Source organism: Centruroides vittatus, unplaced genomic scaffold (assembly GCF_030686945.1).
Source record: "Centruroides vittatus isolate TY-2023 unplaced genomic scaffold, ASM3068694v2 scaffold_1167, whole genome shotgun sequence".
In the NCBI taxonomy this organism is placed as follows: domain Eukaryota; kingdom Metazoa; phylum Arthropoda; class Arachnida; order Scorpiones; family Buthidae; genus Centruroides; species Centruroides vittatus.
Genome location: NW_027122671.1, coordinates 846694 through 868950, shown reverse-complemented (window position 1 = coordinate 868950; position 22257 = coordinate 846694). Strand labels below are relative to the sequence as shown.

General features: G+C 25.8%; 1 protein-coding gene across 1 annotated transcript in view; it reads right to left on the bottom strand.

Annotated features, from left to right (window-relative positions):
* Window positions 1-756: 756 nt before the first annotated feature.
* The window catches only part of LOC136986703 (RNA-binding protein cabeza-like), a 47855-nt gene continuing 26354 nt past the window's right edge, over window positions 757-22257 (bottom strand). Inside the window, 9 exon segments of the mRNA XM_067284286.1 lie at window positions 757-1113; window positions 1191-1445; window positions 4391-4508; window positions 7692-7747; window positions 7749-7818; window positions 8131-8260; window positions 8343-8446; window positions 15228-15269; window positions 16574-16620. Coding sequence (XP_067140387.1) covers window positions 1086-1113; window positions 1191-1445; window positions 4391-4508; window positions 7692-7747; window positions 7749-7818; window positions 8131-8260; window positions 8343-8446; window positions 15228-15269; window positions 16574-16620 — 850 coding nt within the window. The 3' untranslated portion in view covers window positions 757-1085.

The window sequence follows — 22257 nt, the reverse complement described above, 5'->3', positions numbered from 1 at the left end:
TTCCGACATACGTACGCAGCTATCTGTACTGATTTTAAGCTATCGAACATCTCAAAAACTATCCTATACTAAAAGATATAATTCCTGGAAAAAGTATACTGTATTTACTACAAATAGTACAATAAAAACTTATGAAAAATTATCAAAAACATTATCATCATCAGATTATTATTAATATAAGATTAGCATTTTTCTTTTTTCTTAGTCTTTTGAGACAATACACACAATTAATGCACCCAGCAGTGCTGTTATTCTGTATATAAAATACTATCAAAAACACTTAAAATCATTTATCTAATAAGTTTAACCTTTATATTTCAAACTATAGACTACAAAAAGTAACTTTTAAATTTTAATAAAAATTTAGATATGTAAATTGTATTGTGTTTACATTTTTAAAGCTGTAAAACTTTTTATTCAAGTTTAGTATTAACATAATTCGCTTGGGAGTTAATAAGAACAGACAGCTATTCAAATTTTAAAGATTTCTGTTCATTGCAAATATTCTTCAATTACATTTATTTCTTTAGTTAATTTTTATATTTAAAAACTTTATATGAAATGTCGAAAATTATATTGTTTTGAACGTTAATAAAAAAAATATCTCGAATTGCTGGATGCAATTTCATTGTAAAAACCATTTTACAAAATTTATTTTACATACAAAACTGCATTTGTACACAAATAACAGATGTATTTACTCTAAAATTTAAACAAAACCGCATGCACGAAATATCAATTTATGCTCTTGTGAACTCCAGTTTCTGGTTAGTTTAATGTATTTTAACTGTACATATAGAAATAACTAAGTCCTCTGATTGCTTATTGTAAGCAACACAAATATGCTTAACATGAATTAAAAAAGAATTTATATTTTCTTTAAAATACCACATTAAGACTATAATACAGACTACAGTGTTTAATCATGTCAATAGTCCAGGACAAAAATAAAAGACAATAATTTCTTATATAAATGAATACGTGACAAGTGGAGGCAAATTTCTTCCGATGTTAACTAATGATGAATTAATACACTGAATTACAAAAATGACTTTACACATCAACATATATGCCAGTTTGGAAATTTAATATGGACGAGGTCGTCGTTCACCACTGCAATATAACATATATTTAATAAATACGGTACCTTACTTCATAAACAAGTAAAAATCATAATTTCGATATCTTACCCTGGACCACCTCCACCACCACCTCGCATTGGGCCACCTCCACGACCTCCTCCTCTACCAAATCCTCTTCCACCCATCTGACCGCCACGACCTCTTCCGCCTCTGCCTCCGCGACCACCCTCGCCTCTCATCCCTCCTCTATGTCCTCCTCTTGAACCACGTTCGCCAGATTCCATTCCACCAGCATTTCCATCACGTGGTGCTTGACAACGATTACAAGACATTCTCCAGGAAAAGTTAGTGTTACCACAATTACTGAAATAAATAGTTCGAATTAAACATATAAATATTATTATTATAATGCAAAATATAAATAGACTACTTAAGTTTTAATAAAGTTATATTTATAGTTTAAAAACTTTTGCTTGGAGTTAAAATTTCATAAATATTCACAAGCAATATTTCCAACTGTGATGCTAAATACTATCATAAAGCAAACAAACATTTCATGGCTGACAAATTCATAATAAAAATATCTGTGCTAAAATTTTCAGTATTATTTGGCAAAGTAGTTTACAAATTATTATTATAACATAACAGTAACTTTAACTCATACTAAATAAATTTATGAATTCGTTATCAACAATAAACCTAAATGTTTAATGAAAAGCAATAATGAATAAAATTAACACTTATCCTGTAATTGTTTTTATGCAGTGATTTATTATTGCAATCATGGGTGTTGAACAGTTAGGTTAAACCCACTCCTGCTGCCACTGAATAAGGAAAACTACTGAATGCTACTTGCTGTATCAGCCTGGTTTGCCCACATTTTTTCAAATAGTGAAACTCAATGCAGTTTAATAAAATTTTGCTCTGCATATTCCGAAACATCAAACTAAAATGTTATTCATTATAGTAAAACACAAGTACAATATTTTAAACATTTCTCTCTTAACTGTTAATGGTTGCTTAAGTGTCTAAGTCATGATGGCAAACCTTTTTGAAACACATGCCATATTGTAAGCATACTTGCTTTAAAAATGCTTGCGCACACCAAAGTTTTAGACTTCAAATAACAATATTTAAATAAATTACAGGAATATGCTTTAATTAGAATAAATGTAAAAAAGCTGATTGAAAAAAGGATGATCAAATGATAAACTAAAGGGATGATTGAAAAATTGAAATCATATATGTTACGTGGCAGATGATTCTTCCTATGTGCCACTTTGAGCATGCATGCCATAGGTTTGCAACCTCCTGAGGTCTGGGCAATCATCTGGGACTTTGGATAGAGCAATCTATACAGAATTTTTTACATGGTGCCTGCTGACATGCACACCAGTTAAACAAGACCATATTGGACTTAAATTTTCTAATCAGAATACTATACGACAAACATTTTCAAAAATGAACAGTATGTGACTTGAAAATTGTTACTTTGTTGTGAATATCAAATAAAGATTTGATTCCAAACTTTGACATTCCATAGTATAAGATATTCCTTAGATTTAATGATTCAATTAAAGAAATGATATCTACATATGCACAGGCCAGTTTAGATATATCTTGTCAGATCAAAATGTTGGCTTCTGATATTGTACAAACAGTTAGCAAAAGTTACTAATCCTTAATTCATTCCAAAGGCAAGAATTAAGGTGCCAGATAATGGTGTAAGCTATGGTCTTAAATGTGTTTGTTTGTTATTGGCCAAAGAAATTTCTTTAATACTTGATTAATAATGTTAACCTTTATAGTACTGTAGTAAATGCATTAAGTTTTTGACATTTAAATAACTTTTAAATCTGTAGAGAAGAAATCTAGACCTAAAAGAAAACATTACATCCAACTTAACTTATTATTTGTTTATCAATTACTAAAATGTTCTATTCTTCCACAATTTCCTATTTTAAACAATAATTTATCTTATTTAAAACAAGCATTATAAATCACTTGGTGGATTTTTTTTAATTCAAAAATATATTTTCTCAATTGCTTAGCTAAAATTTCAAGTTAAAATAAAAATCATAGATTATTAAAATGTTTTTATTCAAAATCATCATATATCCTATGTAAACACAAAAAACTGATATACTTGCTAGTGTACTCTTACTATTGAATAGTTTATAATTTATGTATTCAGACTTTGCAACAAGAAAAAATAGTAGCCTAAGGTTCTTAAAAAAATTGAAGACTAAATATAAAAGAAACTTTAATATTTTCACATATCCTTCACAACCAAAAGAACATGAGCAGAGTTGATCTTTCTTTTGAGGCTCTTCTCTACCTAAGAATTTGTAAATTGATTAAAAGTCCCTCTGGCTTGTTAATTCTGTTCTTAAAAGATATGTATGTTAAATTAAAAGTCTTTGATTTAACATATACAGTAGAGCATTGTTTATCCAAATCAATTGGAGACTGGGGTGTTCAGATAATTGGTTATCTGAAAAATAAGTTATGTATGAAAAAATATATTAACCTATCCCATGTTGAAATTTTTCTCCATTGCGTGTCACTACGTTGAATTTGAATTTTTCGTCAATGTTAAGCCTAACGTAAATTTTTTAAAATAATAATCATGGCTATTGTATTGTTAAAAATTATTTCTTTATTTTGTAAAAATATAAAAACAAAAAAATTATATTTTAAAAGTTAATCTAGTACCAAACATGTTCAATTCAGCACGACAGAGTCTGACTGGAACACTTTCGGTTAACTGATGTTTCGGTTGAGTGGCTTTCAGATAAATGACGGTCTACTGTATATATATTTCATCCTGAATTTTAAAGGTTTCTCAAAGCCTAAGTTCATTTTCAATTATCTATCACTAAATGGCAGTTTTTTTAGACATGTTAAGCAAAATACCATAGTTAATCAGAATAAAAATTTGTCATTAATAGGACTGCAACTCCATAATGTACAACAGCACATTAGAACATTAGTTTGTTAAACATCCCAATTCTTGTAATAAATGTGTGTGGTTATGCATATGTTTGCTTTAATTAACTTTTTCTGCTTTAGGAATACTAAGAGGATCTATAATAATATCCATGATTAGGTCCAGTGAGAACAATTAGTGCTGATTTTTAACTAATTACTGGTAAAATTATAATCTTGTAATTCAGATATATGTTTGATAATGAGATTCCAAAATTAGTTTATATTGTATTAGAGTAAAAAAATGAAACAATTAAAGAAAACATAACTATGTCCTTGATAAATTTAACTAATTATAATTACAATTGCATAATACTTACGGATGTGGACATTTCCAGTCACCATCTCTACCAGACATATTTCCTCCTCCTCCTCCACCACTGCCACCTCCACTTCCACCACTGCCGCCACCACCTCCTCCGCCTCCTCCTCGACCACCTATTTAGAATAGATATTTTTTTTTACATTAATATATACTAGATTATACCTTCTTCAATTCATACATTGCCAACATTTTGTGATTATAAAGATTGCATAACTGCATATAATTCATCATCATTTCCTTACAAAAGAAATACTTTATTTCCATCATAAAATGTTCTTTTAACTAATTAAGGTTTAAAACAAATGCAATATTTAAAACAGACAATATGGCAAACAATTTATTAAAAACAGTAAAAATATTAGAATTATGCTGTTATTTCAACTTTTAAAAGTGGAACAACAAAAAGAAAATAAAATTCAAGAAATATCAAAAAGAAAACCTTAATTCTTGAAATCTTACATCAAACATAATCTTTTATAATACTCATTAACAGAAAAACCTAAATGAAAGAAAAACTCACCAACATTTGCTAGTTTATATTATTTCAAATTTGATATGAAAATAAATCCAACTTTTGAAACTTTTTGTTAAGTCTTAAATACTTTGAATACATTTTGACTGCAACATTATAAGAGAATTTTTATATTTAAAAAAAAATGATGACAACAGACCAAAAAAGTTTGAAGTTTTCTTCCCAACTAAATACACACAATATTCACAAAAAGAGAAATTTGAAAATATTTGCCATAATTCTGTGTATATAATCAGCAGCAAATATCCTAAAAACTCTGCTAAAATGAAATTCAAATCCTCACATAATACTCATCTGTATGCAACACACCTCTGAACATTTGCCAAATATGTATTGATATCATCTCAAACATTGTTTTTCCCCAGTTTTCTTTATGCTAGCAATTCATAGTAGAAGTAATTATATAAAAGTGAAATGGAAAAATGAAAAAGTTTAGAAACTGCCTAAACAATAAGTATTGAAAATACAAAATGACCACCAAATAATAATTGTTTTAATCATTTTGATTAATTACTGTTTTATTTTTCAATTACTACTGGCATTAAAAATCCTTTAAGGGGTGTTCCAAACTTATGAAAATTTTCAACTCTCAACTTTTCAAAAAAATTTCAGCTTAGCATTACACATTTATCCCAATGTGAAACAAAGTTTTTTTTTAATCCATCTATAAAAATTTTTTTTGGAATATCCCATATCAACTTATCCACAGCTTGTTTCATGTCATTCAAACTTTCAAAACAATTCCATAAAGTTGTTTTATCAATTCTAAGAAAAGATAATTGCTGAGCACTCTATCAAGAGAACAGGCAGACAATAGAGCAATTTCCTAAAAGTTCCAGGGTTTTGCAAGCAGTATATGGTCTTGTCCTATTGCAGTAATGGTTGTGCATGCAACTTTCTCAATCTTTTTTTAAATCATATTTATCAAAAGATATAGAAAGAAAATAATGGCTCTAATATTTCACTGCATCATCCATAGTTGGAAAAAAACTGACAATGTTGTTTACACCATATAAAAAAACAAACTTGTTGTCATTAATTTGATACATAAATAAATATGTCTAACTTGTTTACAGATAATTGCAATTGTTGTTAGTTTTATATTTTTAGGTATATTTATATTCCTTCCAAGATATTTCCCAAATCTTTGGAAACCCCTCAAAAAATAATAATGTAGTAAATGTTATAACCAACTTAAAATTTAAATAGAAAAAGAATTTAATGGCAATACTGTCTGTAGTATACTATATTTGAAAAACTACGTGGAAATGAGACAAGTTTTCAGTCACAGCACAATCACAGTGATTCTTTGCTGGAACAGTACTTATTCCATAAGCTGAATTTCTAAACAAAAAACCCTATCCAAAAGTATAAGCTGACGTGATAAAGTTAAAATATAAATCTACCACAGAGTGATAAACAAGTAAAAACAGGAGTTTGCATTGAGTACAGCCTCTTTAATAAGAGTTTTGTTTCTCTAAATAGTCTCTTAAAAAGACTCACTTTGTGAAATGTCCAGCCACTCAATTTGTACATATTTATAATGTATCAAACACAATAATATACATTTCCAGCCACTGCAAAATTGAACTGCCTACCACAGTAAATTTCAATTGTGAATAGGACTAATGTACAATAAAGTTCTTAAAAAGACAATGGAACTGAAGATTTCTATCAGTTGTTTGGTATCCTATTTTCAGGGTTCCCCTTTTCTACTCAACTTTTAAATTTCCTGATTTTTCCATGTTTTTCCAAACATTCACAATAATGTTTACTTATTCAGCGACAATAGTTGTTCATCATATCCATATTCAAATTATGATGGATTACCAGAATGTAATCCTAAAATAAGATGAGAATCCAATTTGTGTTCTAGTCTACTAGTAATTTACTGTATGTTACAGAACTTCCAAATAATTAGGATGTCACAGAACAACTTTCTTGATGAATAATTGAATATTTGGCTAGAACTTTAACTTTTATATGATGAGTTGAGTATAAGTTAAACCAGGAATTCAGAACTGAAAATATAGGTCAACTTATGCATTAGCATATACAGTAAGCAATCAGGTGCATACAAATTCTTGAACTTTTATCATTGGATATTAAAGTTGATTGTTTAGCTCTCATTTGATGTAAAGAAAAAATATGCAATACAATAACCAGTTGGCTTTAAATAGTTCAGAATTATTAGAAAGGAAAAATTTACAAATTTAACAACTTTTAAGATAAAAGTTCAAGTGGAACTGTCTAATAATATCAATTAAACAAAATTGATACACAGAAAATGAATGAGAGAGAACAAAAAACAAGACATATATACATGCACTTATAGTGGTTCTGGTGAAACTTGCAATAACAGATAAAGTTTGTAACATGGAAAGCATTTTTCAAGTTTTCTAAATATGCTCTTGGTAAGTTTAAACAAATAAAACACCATTTACTGGGTTTGTAAGTTAAAGCTGGCAGATAACTTGCATCATTATTCTCAATCTGCTTTAAATTGACTTAAACATAAGCACAAAATTATAATACTTATTAAATCACTGATAAATTAATTGGTGGGAACGGCATTTTATAAAATATGGAACAATTTTTCAAAATACTTTCAATATTTTTTTTTACAATTAAATTTATTGATGCTTCACTCTGTCACATAATTTATAATGTTTAATGCAATGCCAGACATGTATTTACTTTTAATTTTAAAAATAAGTAAAAACCTCCTTAATTACAACAATTAGTTTTATATATTAAAACTTACGTCCTCCTCTCATTCCTCCACCTCTTCCTCCTCCTCCACCACCGCCGCCTCCTCCTCCCATCCCAAAGTTCTGAAGCTTTACGTTGTGCCAATTGAACAGTGATATTCTTTCCTTGAAAATCTTTTCCTATTTAAACACAAAATTTATATTTTTTATATAAGTAAGTTTTACTTGCAAAACTAATTAATATAACTATTAGTACAACAAATATAAACAACAGTACTTTACAGAAAACATTTTAAATTATCTTTTCTCTCAGAAAAACATATCAATAAGTTTCAATTACTTCAACTAAAAAGTTTTAGGGGATAATACAAGATAAAAATTTGTGTAACTTGTTAACTGAATAATTTTTTTAATAAATCAATTTACATCCATTAAGGATAGTTTTCTTAAAATAAGAAAGTTTGAATTATTATTCCAATTTAGAATTATTACCATTAAACCAGCTAATAGCAGAAGTTGCTGTAGGTGGATCATCATATGTGACTGTTGCTTCACCTTTTCCTTTTCCAGTAATTTTATCTTTATAAATCCATATTTTTTGCTTCCCTGTTCTCTTATCATTCTGTAATAAAATAACATACTGTATAAGACAAATAACCAGTTTTGTCTGGAAGGGTTTACTTGAATCATAACTGATATTTTACCTTTATAACACCAATAGACCCAAAGAATTCTGATAATTGCTGTTCACTCACTTCCTCAGGTAAACCAGAAACAAATATAGTATCTTGTATTTCTTCTCCACCGTCTGAAATTATAAATCTCATCTATTATAATACATAAGACGAGGTTTATATGATATAGTAATTTCTCTGTCTAATTCCAATGATTTAAAAAGCCAAATTTTAATTAAAATGACATGCTTGCAATTTTTTGCAAAATTGCTTTATAACATTTATATATAATCCACCTACTAAATCAACTTCTCATTTGTAATTAGTATAAATTTAATTAGAAAAATATTAAGATTGTATTAGTACAAAACATTTAAAAAGCAAACTTATTAACTAAAACAGAACTGAAGAAGCAGTAAAAGATTGTGTTTATCTGTATATGACCAAAATCTTGAAGCAATTATTATTTTCAAAATTAAGATACTTCAAACAAATTTGATTTTAGGTTCTATCAACAGCAACAGCTTTAAGATAACTATGTAAACACATTTAAACATTAGTTAGAAAATTTAATAATAATAAAAAGTTCTCTCTTCAATTCAAGAATATAAGGTTTTCAAAATTCTGGTTTGTTAAAACTGAAGACTACATAATTACTGATTTTTCAAATAAGCATGCATTTGATTTAGTTCAGAAATTGAATCATGCAGTAAGATACCAACATTTTTATTCACAGAAGTTAGCTGTGGCCTACATGATGCTGTTTGAAAACTGATTAGTCTATGGAAGATCACAATTTCACCTATAAAATGCAAAGTAATTTTTTTGGAACTTTATGGACAAAAGTTTCATCTTATGTCATAAAATAAAGTATTACCTAACATTGGCATGCAGGTTATTAAAAAACAAATTTAATTTTTTACCCATAAAAATTTGAGAAAATGACTGTATTTAAACTGTAAATATTCCATTAATCTAGCTATAATTCTATAAATAAAAAGTTGCCCTATTATTGCAATTCACTGAAACACAAACTTTATATATATCTTTATTTATTTAAAAGTTTCTTCAAAATTTTTCACTTTTCAGAATATCTAATAACTTCATTAAAAAATAAGATTTTATTGCTAAATTTCAAAACTTAAAATATTTCATGTGTTTTCCAAACTATGATATTCATCTGAAATGTAGAAAATCTTGTTAAGCATATATTTTTGCAATAAAATATAAAGTATACTTAAACTCATCATAATTTCATAAAGTATGCAAATGATAGAAAAATTATATGACCAATTTATAAAATGTGATGAGTAATTCAGAATCCTGTTGTAAATTGAGATTAGTTTTAATGCTGTTAGATAGCATTAAAAAAAATTAATAATCAACTGTATTCCATAGCTACTAGCAATTATTGTATCATTCTAAATTCCAATACTGAAAATCAGTAGTCCTTCATGATATCACTTTTTGATGTATCATGCTTTTATTTTGTTTTCCAAATATAAAAATGTTTTAGCCAAAAAAATTTAAAAATCAGTTGCCACTGAACTTAAGAAATGTTAATTTATTCCAATTGCTAACCTTGAAATTACCACTATATGAAATATAACCCACAACATAATTTTAATATATGTAAAAAAATGCTTTTATTGGTCATTTTTTTAAAGTGGAGTAGAGGATAATAAGGTTATCATATGTATCAATATAGTACATTTACAGACATACTGTACATGATTATATATTTGATTATGCATTCTTAAAACTTCTTAAAACATCATTAAATGCATTGCCATGAAAAATATATCCTCAAAGTTTCAGCCTCCTGTCTTAATTAGAAGAAGAAACTTAAATCGCAAGACTTGAGGACATGATACAAGGCAAGTTAAATAAAAGCATTTAATAAGCAAGTACACAGAGGTAAAAAATAGACAAAACAGATATATAAGTACAATCATATAGCAAAATATTTAATATGGTTATATATATTTGTAATTATGACTTTTATTAAAATTTTAAATTTTGAAAAATTTTAGAGCAATAAAAAATCATCATCAGTTCTATCAACATGACTATAATCATAATTTAAAAACTTGAGTTGTGCCATTCAATTGTCTGCTCTTTATTCATAAAAATTCAAAACTAAATTTGTACTGTATAATTTTTTTAAAGATAATTAGTATCAATTTTTGTCCATTCTTTTATTTATCAAAAAGTTTCAATTTCTTTTATAGTGCCTTGCTTAATAACTTTCGGAAATCTATATACAAAAGTCATCCAGAAAGTAAAGAATGTTTGGCCATTAAAAACAATAAGTAAGTAAAATGGTACAAAAATAACCTATAGAATAACACAGTAAATAGAAAAAGTTGAGATAGTCATTAAATTGCAATTTTTAATTCTATCAAAAGTTACTCAGACTAAAATATATTCATGCCCCTCAATATCAACTACAAAAAATGATTACAAAATTTCTTTGTAATGCTTAAGATGATAAATACAATAAAACCCAATTCTTCCAATTAAATGAGACAACTTTGGAGTCAGAATAAAGTAATAGATGATATAAAGTTACCAAATTATCAGTAGATACAAAGTGCAAAAAATTTACATCAGACAGCTCATACATTCCCTCATTACATCAGGGTCATATGATGACTCACTGAATTGTTACAAAATTTCATTACAAAAAGTTTATCAACTCTGTACAAAATGATACAGAAACTTAAGAACTTCTGAACCCAATAACTTCAGAAAGCATACAGCTTATTACATTTCCATAGAACAACCCCTATCTATCAGCACCTAATTTGTTCAAATTTGCCAAGAACCTAGGATGAGTTTGGCTAACAAAAATCTCCTTAGTATAATTATACATATATTAGATAACATATGGCCAACAATGTATGATGGATGCTCAAAAATTCCCAGCTGAATTTTCAAAGTAGAGCTTGAGTTGTTACAACAGAGCATAAGTACCACCACCAAGTGACTATGGCTGTGTTAATTTCATGTTTTGTAGAAATGTATGAACTGTAAAGATCTGTACATTAGTTTATCATATCCAAGGAGCATTAGACAGTTTTTTTATATGCCATTTTAAGTAAAACATTATTACAAATTGTAAGCAAATAAATTAGATAAACTAAAATTAATCATTGAAGAATGACTTAATAAAATCAAATTTTACTATGTATTAATTTTAACATTTTCACCTGAAAACTTTTAAGCAAAACAAAAATCACAAATTATGATTATGCAATAATCGTTGCAAGTTATATCACCAAGTAAATAAGAAACTCATATTTGGGAAAAATGTGCATTTAATAAATTTATTTAAAAAATTACAGCAATTACTTGTGCAAATACAATTTTATTGTTTTTTACACTGTGCTATAATTTTAAATATAACTAAATAACTTTGTAGATTACAATTGATTGGAAAACAATTTGAAAGTTTTAAATTCAAATTCTGGTAATATTTGTTCAAAATAAGATATTACAGAAGCAATATATTACTTTTTAAATAATATCCATTCTGTATATGAAAACTTGAAATCTGTATTAGAGATGAAGTTGCAAAAATTGTTATGGCTTTATCCGATATATCAGTAATCTGATAGATTACTATCAGATTACTGATATATCAGATAAAGCCATAAGAAGTTTAAATTAGATAATTAAAACATCTAAAAAATTAAATAAAAACTATTCCAAAAAATAAACAGCGTCAATTATTTTTTCAATGAGATTCAAATTTATAAAATGTTCCTATAGAATACTATTTATAAATAACCAAATACAATATAACACAACACACATTTTACATAACATAAAATGCATTCAAATAAAAATTTGAAGCATAAATAGAAGTCCCTCCACATCACTAATACTTTTAACTTTTGTTTCAATTCAATAGGATAAAAATATAGTAAATACATAGTTTTTTTTTAATCAGCTACTTCATTGAAACTTGATGTTTAAATGATTTAAACACACCAAATTCTGCTCAATTCAAAGAAATACTAAAGAAACCAAAGAAAATATTGAATAAATCAAGAAAGTACTTATGGATAGAACAAAGGAATGATGCAATTTTAAATAAAATCTAAGAAACTGTTATTGTAATTCAATATATTAAGGTTTCTCATTTTTAATATAATAAAAGCTAATTCAGATAATGTTCTAAAAAATTTGTTCATTTTAGTAACTATTATTTTTATTTTGGGTGTGTTGGTATGATCTGTAAAGTTATTCTTATAATTATTTATCTTTACTTTAAGAATACATTTTGATAAAATAACATACTAACAAGAGTACAGGTACTCCCCTACTTAGTAACTTTCAGACTTACAACAAATTTGACAGCATGTCTAAAATTTAATTTCACACGGATTCTGAAGTTCTCATACCAGTCATGGGGTGGCATTGAAGTCAATCTTTAGTCAGTAATAAATAATGCAGGCTTATTGTGTATCCATCATTTTTCATTTTCACCTGAATTCTAAAGTTCCACTGCTGTTTGTGAGGTGGTATTAAAGCAGGTAGCATATAAGTAACAACATTTTTTGCTACTGTTTGCAATTTTTATAAACTTTTATAATTAGTGCTTCAAAAATTCACCCAAAATGTAATTGTAAATCAAGAAATGGAGATAAAAGCAAGAAGCATTGCTATATTACTATAGTAACTAAAGTGAACATTATAAAACTAAATGCTTCAGGTGGAAAAAAACTGAAACTGCTACTAAGCAGTAACAAGTGGGTAAATAAATTTAACTTATTCTATTAAGTACATTGACAGATCAAACACTAACAATAAGTGGTTATTCTGTATACAAATGTACTTTTAGGTTAGTTTTTGTCTTACAACAAAACTTTGAAAACCTAGAGAGCACTTGTATTGGCAATAAATCTTAGTTTATAGCTGAATTATTAATTTACCATAATTTGGAAGTTATTTATACTTATATTTTGAATAAGATACTCAATATAGTAACGAAACTTCAAATATAGTTAAAAATAGCTGCTAATACAGAAAATCCTTGTTAATTTGAACTCTTGATAGTTCAAAAATCCAATTCAATTGTAACTGTAATTTTGTCTCAGCCTGAGATATTGAGATTTATATGTTAAGAAATTCAGTTAGTTCGAAATACAGCTACCTCAAAATTCAAAGTCAAATTTCTGTTCAAACTGTCACAGTATGCTAACTTGTTCATTTAGATTAAAGTATATCCATTATGTAAGAGAACAATAGACCAAGAACAACTCTAATCTGGTCAATACAGCTTTGCTTTTACACTAACACATTTTTGTATGTTTACCCATGGATACAGTTCTCTCTTATCTCATAAAATATGGCTGGGTTTCGGGATTGCAAGATTAGGCTATGAATAGCAGATTGAGATATTTGTAGAGCTCTAGGCTACTATATTTGGGCAACTTACTACCCTTCGGGCCACATTAAAAATAATTTTGGGTACATTTTGAAGAATCTTTTTTTTTTTTTATAAAACCATTTGGCACCTGTGAGATTCTTACTGGACACACATTGTTTGTCTTCACATTTATATTATTATTATTATTAACAAGAATAGCATTCTGTATATGTATCCATATTCATTTTGCTTAGTAAATTACATTGGTTACATTGCATTTGGCATATTGTACAGATATATGTAAATCTCAGATAATTCAAAGCTGTGATTATTTCATACCTTGAATTTCAAACTGAATTAAACTAAACTAAACTAATGAGGATTTCCTGTAACAATAATTATTTTAAAGATAACTAATCTCACTTTAAACATAACATTTACATGGGATTTTGTACATTATTTAGAAAACAATTTATCATTCTTAATATAAGAAAATTTAATTTAAATGCATGGATGTCTCAAATATTCTTTCTTGCTTCACACAAAAGAAATGAACATTATATTAAAATGTTACAGTCAAACTCTGATTTAGTCCCATCATTTGGTCACCTCTGAAAATGGCACTAAATTAAAGCACATCATACAAGAATTATGTACAGACTTCATTGTCATAAATTTTAGTTTATGAATTTGAAAATCATGCAATTTGGTGATAATGTCATTTGCAATGCATGCAATACTATCCAACAGACAATATTACCTATCCTTTAAAAATTAAAGTATAACTATAAACTTTCAGAAATGTGAAAGTAGCAGCTTCAGAAAGTAAGTAAGTAACAAAGCAATGATAAAAATCATTTTATAAAGCTTAGAAAATCTGATATGTAAATTATTTTTCTGTTGTTATTGTAGGCATCATTATTAGGGCCATTAAGAGCTTGATGGGGCTCTGACTAAAGCAGGTCCCTTTTGCCTTTTTAATCTTTAAACAAATGAAATACACAGATTGTTTATCAATAAAAGAAAAAGCAGCCTCAAAGATTTTATTTTCTGTTAGTAAAAATAACATTAATTTTATAGAAGTAGGAATAACTATGGGCCACTAAGTTTTCTCTGGACCTGAAAAAATCACTAGCTCCCCATCCTCTCAACAGACTTTATTACTGTTATTCAAAATATAATGTAAAGACTGACAATTACAATCATAAAATTAAAATTTAGGGATCTTTAGTAGCAATTACTTCATTATTACTTTACCTTTATTAAAGCAATGTCAAATTATATCAATTTCATAATTTTAATACATAATCTGAACAAACTTAACTATTTCTTAATCAATAAATAAAAGAAATAAAGAATCTGTTTAAATTTAATTATTATACATTATTTTTGTATATTACTATAAAACAAAGAAAAATTGCATCAAATAATCTTTAAAATATAAAATGAAATTTGTTTCAGAAAATTTATTTCTTGATAATCAAGTTTATTCAGATAACTGATTTCCTACATTTGACAGTTATTTGACTGCTACTTACCGTATCCACTACCACCATTTGAATGATAATTCCCTCTTCCTCCTAAAAGCAAATAGGTGTAATTTTAATTATTATCTTTACTTATATGAAAAATTATTATTATAATATTTAGTTAAACTGTGTTTTATGTTATGTTAAACTGTTGTGTGTATATGACTTGTTACTTCAGTGCATGATTTACTGAACTCTAAAAAAAATTGTTAGTAATAAATGTTTTATAAACTTAATAATGAATAAGTTTTCATTTTAAATTAAATTAAATAAAATTTTAAATAGCTTTAAAAAATTAGAAAATTTATTGATGCCTTATATTAAATTATTATACTGTATCAAATATTCTGCAATAATAATCTAATGGAATTTTTAAATAATGCATTAAGTTGTTTGTTGTGTACTCTTATTTAATTTAAAAAGTGCATGTTATTTGTATGTGTGTGTTATAAAAATCAATATAAAATTAAAATTAAAACTTTTAAGAAGATGCATGCATTTTAAATATTACACCTTAAAAATTGTTTAAAGCTATATTAAAATTACACTGCCAAGGGACTTGGTTGCATCTAAGATACCACTAATACCTCCTCCAATATTTAATACCATATGGTATCTTTTAAAAATTACTTTTAAATCATTACACTCTAAACAATACCTAATATTTTGCAATTCATTTCACTAGTATATACCATGATTTAAATTCAGAATCATGTAATAAAATAATTTTGCTTAATTCAACAAATTCATGTTTTATAAAATAAAATGGAAAATGATTTAAATATATACAAAAACCTGATTTCCATCAATTACAGAATATATCAAAAATATTAATGCAAAAAGATGTTCACTGGAAATTATTATTTTCCAATTTAAACAAACATTTTTTTAGAAGGTTAAAAAGTCATTGTCTATTTTCAATCCCGGGTCATATAATTTACAAAATTTTTATAAAATGTTTACGTCAAACCCTGATAAATTATATTTGATTTAACAGATATATATTCACTTATTAACTTGACATTATAGAAAAGATAAATTCATAATAAAACTAATATTAAAGTAATTAAATTCAGATCATTAATATTCAATGATTTACAACTAATCATCTGCAGAAATATGAAAGTTTTTTTAACATCCAATACATATTTAGAAACTTATGTTAATTTTTAAACTTGACTTCAAAAATATTGCATCAAGCTTTAAAACTCAGATTAATTTTTTTTTCAATTAAAAAAAGCAATGAGTTGCAAAATAATGTGCTCCATATGGATAGGAAAAAATTTGAAAAATCATTTATTATTCAGTAAAGTACTTCCTTTCAAAGTCTAATGTATATATTTCCTTTATCTTACTTTTAGAATTTTTTCCTTTTTTATTCATTGCTCCAGATGTATGATACCTGAAATCAGTTACAAATAGTTTTAATTTCACTTTTTTATATATATATAAAATCTTTCTATACAGTTTAGAAATATTAGTATAAAATGGTTGAGTTGTAATTTCTTTTAAAGATTCAAGAAAAATTTTCTAAATATAATATAAATTTATTGGTTATAATCTATTCATTACAACCTTAGATCTATAGAATTTGTTTCATCTTTTTTAATTTTTTAAAATGTAATATGAAAATCAAAACATTGATGAACTAATTAATAAAATAAAGTTTGATTTCTTTACACAAAATTAGTTTAAAAAATCATGTGACAGTTTACAATATCATTACAATTGTTAAACCTCACTTTTGTATCTGTTGGACTACTTTAAATTAAAATACAAGACATGAAATGAATGACTAAAAACCCATTGCATCTTTCAACCTCAGAATCTAAGGTTACAATGAATAAATTATAATAATCCTATAGAAAAACACTATATCAAATTATGTAGAATTAAATTTGTAGTGTGCCTAATTTATGTATGATAACATTCTTAACCAATTCAAATGTAAATTAATATATACGAATTCATTATAAAATACGAAATTAATATGTATTTCTTTAATAGCTGTTAAAATAAAATAGTTTATTACTTAAATCATCATAACGTAATAAAATTATATTACTTTTCTTCTAACAATTTTGCTAATAAATATCATTATATTGTTATATTTAAAATATTCTGTACATTACACTAGAACTTCTTAATTAGAATAATTTTATTCGGTGTGAAGTTAAATCTATTGTTAGACAAAGACTATGAAATGTATTTAAATGTATTATTCTAAAATTACTAAAATTCCTAATTCAGACTTCAAAAGAAGTTAAATGACAATGTTATGATACAATAATACATTATTATTATAAAGTTAACATGTTTACTACTAACATACTGAATGACTAACAAAGTACTTACTATTGAAAGAAATTAAAAATTAATACTGTAAACATTTGTTATATATGTATTTAATCCATTTTTAAAATAAATACTAATTTAATAATGAAAAAAAATTAAGTATTGGATTTATTTCACTTAAGATATAAAAACCTGATTTTGTAGAAAGGGATGTATCAAAAACAAATTCAAAAAATTCAGCATTTTACTAATGTTTTATAAATACTGAAATATCATTTTTAATCTTATTCAATTACGATCTTTACAACAGCTTAAGAAATTTTATTGTAGTTAGTATTTAAGTTAACTGAATTTTTTAAACTACTTGTTTTTTGCTAAAAACATTTTTGTGAATATTTTTAAATGTTAAATAATTATGATCGTAAAATTGCCATGTTTTTCAAAACTAAATCTAGTCTGTTGACTAGATAATTTTAAAACTAGATTAAAAACCACATATTACTATTCAGTTGTAGAAAGAAAATTTATCTGTATCATGTATGGGTGAGGTCAATTCATCAATAATTATACCACACCACATGTTTAAATTCAGAAGCAAGCACATTAAGAATATCATGCACTTGTTCTTTCCAGCCATTATGGAGCCAATATGGAAAATCTAGAGATAAGTTAAAAACAGACCAGTTCACACTTGTTCAAAGGAAAACAGTCTGAGATGTTATGCCTATCTAGTTTCATTATCAACTAATTATGATTTGTAAGGTCAAATGATCTTCAACAGTCCATAAAAACTGCAAACATTATATATTTTGTATAATTTATTTTATCAAAAAAAAAATTATTTAGCCTCATTTATTTTTAACCTTCATTACTTGAGATCGGAGAGAGAATTACTAATTTAAAAATGTTTTTTAAGTTTTCAAGAAATTTATTACAAACTTAATTTTTGATGTCAGATTGTTAGAAGTATATTAACAATCTAAAGAATAAAAGTGAATTTCATTTATTTCTATATTTATTTCCAGTAATAAATAATATATATCTGTTTGGAAATATATATAAAGAATAATGTGAGTTCAATTGAACATACTAATAAACAGTATCTTTAAAAAAAAATGAAGAGAGATCAATTTCAATAATTTCAAATAGAACTGCTTACACAATCTTCCATGTTTTTATATGATAGTATTAGCATCTGTAAAATATGAAAAGACCAAGCTGGATTCCTAAGTGGATCAAACAGAAGTGCATGATGTTTTATAAGCTTTGCAATGTTAAATTCTGTTACTACCAATTACTCAATAACTTATTTCATAGATAATTTTAAAAACTTTTCAACTAAATCATGTAAACTAATTATGAAGTAAGTATTAATCTGAAATTCTTTTAAAATATGAAATATTTCCATTTTCGTATCATATATTCAATAGATAATTAACTCTTATAGCAAATTTGTATTTGTAATTATTTTAAAATGGTACATATTAAAGTTTACGTTTATTAAAAATTGATTGTCTTGTTTAAAAGTTAGTATAGTCTAATATAATAAACAATTTAAATTATTAGCTCAAAGTTTATACAGTATGTTCAGATCTATCTACAATTACAATCATCTTCTTGTCCACATAAAAATTGCTTATTTGATTTATAAGTTAAAATTACTCTTCTCATTTATTTTGAGATATTAAAGAAAAATAATCCAGAGTAATTTTCCAATCTTTCCAATAATTAGAAATGTTTAAAAAAAATTTTCTATTATTTAGATATTATTATTATTATTATTATAAAACATTGAATATAAGCAAAATATTTAATTAATGATATATAACAAAAAGCTAATCAGTTGAATATAAATTCATTTATATTATGAAATTTATTTCATTAAATATTTCAAGAATATGTATTTTAGTTTATCAGCAATTTCAATCCTTTCATAGTTAGACTCAAACTATAATACTACTAATAAAAACAAATTAAGAATATCAAATGGATTCCAATCATCTTATATTTTTTCATCAAATATGTAGTGTCGTAGAATCAACATAAGGACCTTTGCCATAGTGGGGGAGACTCTCAACTTCCTGCTATAAACTGCATTAAGGTTCAGTAATTTGTCCATTAGTATTTAAATAACAGTTGATTAATGTCTGATTTTCAGTTTTAAAATGTATTATGTTAAAAAAAAGGGCCAAATAACCCATATTAAATTTTGTTGGAAATTTGGGAAAAGTACAGAAATGTTTCAAATGCTGCAAACAGCCTTTGGAGATGCTACCTTGTCTTATTTGAAGTTATAAGAGTGGTATGAGATTTAAAAATGGCCAAACCTTAATGAATCCCCTATACCACACTCATACCTTTAAAGGAAGACATAGTAGCATCTCCAAAGGTTGTTTACAGCATTTGAAACATGTCTGCACTTCTTTTTCCAAGTTTCAACAAAGAAAAATGCAAAGAACCTATATTAAGTTAACATATTTTAAAAATTGAAAATAGCAAAAATAACACAATCAATCAACTGTTACCCAAATACTAGTGAGCAAATTGCTATGAAACTCAAGCACTCTATAACAGGAAGTTGACCAATCCTGACCACCGTAACAAAGATTCTGATGTTAATTCTAACATCCTCTGTGGTCAAAGTTCCCCAATTTTTTTTTATCACACCTTGTGTATTTACATATTTCATTCTGTAACATTAAAAAAAATTACATCCAATACAAATTAATAATTTTCTTTACAATTTTTCTTAATTACTGTTGTCAAAACTGAAAAACTATATTAGATAATTTCTTAAATCCAGTTAAACATTATTTCCTAAAACATTTTATTTTCTAAATAACCCATATAATATACAAGTGTTCTAAATACCCAAAAAATTAAGTAATATATTTTTAATTGTATCAACCAAAAACTTTTTGAACTAAGCAAAATTTTTCATATAAACTTTGTCATTTTATTGGTTTTTTTTAAATTCTGAAAACACTAGCTTTACTTCTAGAAGTAAAAATCTTAGTTTACCTTTTAGTAACTTTGAAAAAAAAGTACTTGTACAGATTTTAACATTCTGAAGAATAGATTCTTCTCTATTTTAGCAACTTTGAGAAGTTGTTTTGACTTTTAGAAATAAGTTATAAAAATCTTTAATCAGATTTATTATAATTGTAAAAATAGTGACAATTAAAATATCAAAAGTTTCTTGAGTTCATGTTACCAAGTAATGTTTTATTGATTAACTTATGTTAATTTTAGGGAGACACCATCAGGTCAGATTTCATAATGAAGATTTGGTTCCAAAATTTTAATGAAAAGTATTTCCTTAACTATACCATCAGATGAAATTTTAAAGTCTAACACCCACCAATATAAATTAAAACCTAATGCATTTATCACAATACTCAACATAGCAATCTAATTGTTAAGATCTTAAGACATATACACTATTTTATTTAATGGGCAAAACAGAAAAGATGTTTGTTTATATCACAAAGAGAATATGTAAAAATAGCCAAATTGTTTTTATTTTTAATGTATCTGCACACAGTTTACTGTTTTAATGCTCTTCATGGATATCACAAAGTAATTGAATAGATTAATACATATATTATTTGATGAAAAATTGATATATTAAACACTTTTTTACTGTATAAAATCACATGCAAGATCATCTTGGCTCATCAGCAATCCTTCCAAACTGACCATTTTGATAAATTATTATGGTTATTGTTTTACAGACTTAAAATTCCCAAGTATCTCTCTAAGATATAAATCTACATTATTAAATAAGTAGTTAGAAATAAAATATGGCTAAGAAAGTAATTACTTCATGTAACATAATCACAAAATTCTATTATTGAGAGCATATAGCTTAATATATATCAAAATAAAAATCATTATAATTCAACTGCATCCAAAGAAAGTGTATCATATTAACCATCCATTTCCCTGAATGTATTGTGAATTTTTAAATATATATGTTTTTCATCTACATTGTCAAAATTCGTTTTACTGTATAGGTTATTGCTTATTTTTACCAAAATAAAAAGTAAAAATCAAATTATTGGCTAGGATAACTTGAAAACATTCAAGAGATAGAATACAGCTTTATTTAGATAAATTTATGGTTAAAAATAATAATAAAAAACCCATACTGCTTATTTTTTTACTAAATTTATTTTGGTGTCAAGAATTTTGCTATTTAATGATGATGATAATAAACCTTATAATAAGATTATCTACTGTCACAAGAATGTCTTCATGAGATGTGGTCCTAAGAAACAGTTTTAACAATAAATAAGTGACAAGTTGATTTACTATATCGTAATTATCAAGATGAAAAAAAATTCTACTTTTAAAATTATCAATATAAGCAAAAGCAGGAGTAAACCACATCTACAAACATTCTTATGGCAATCAATAAAAATTGAAATGCAATATTGTATATTTTTAATAATTATGTTAAAATAGGGTCTAACTTTCATTGTCTCATCCTTTTGACATTAGAAATTTGAAATATAGCAACAAATTTTTTTGTTGTTAAAATAAAGATCTCAATAGTAAAATATTCTTACCAAATAATTTTCAGCAAAACACACAATTTGTAATAATGATTATTAAAATGATATATTTCATACCTCTTAGAGATAGATAATATAATTCATTATGGATATTTTGTATCAATTTGTATGAATTTTTTTATTACCCAGCTTAATAAGAAATGGAAATTTAAATCATACCTAATAAC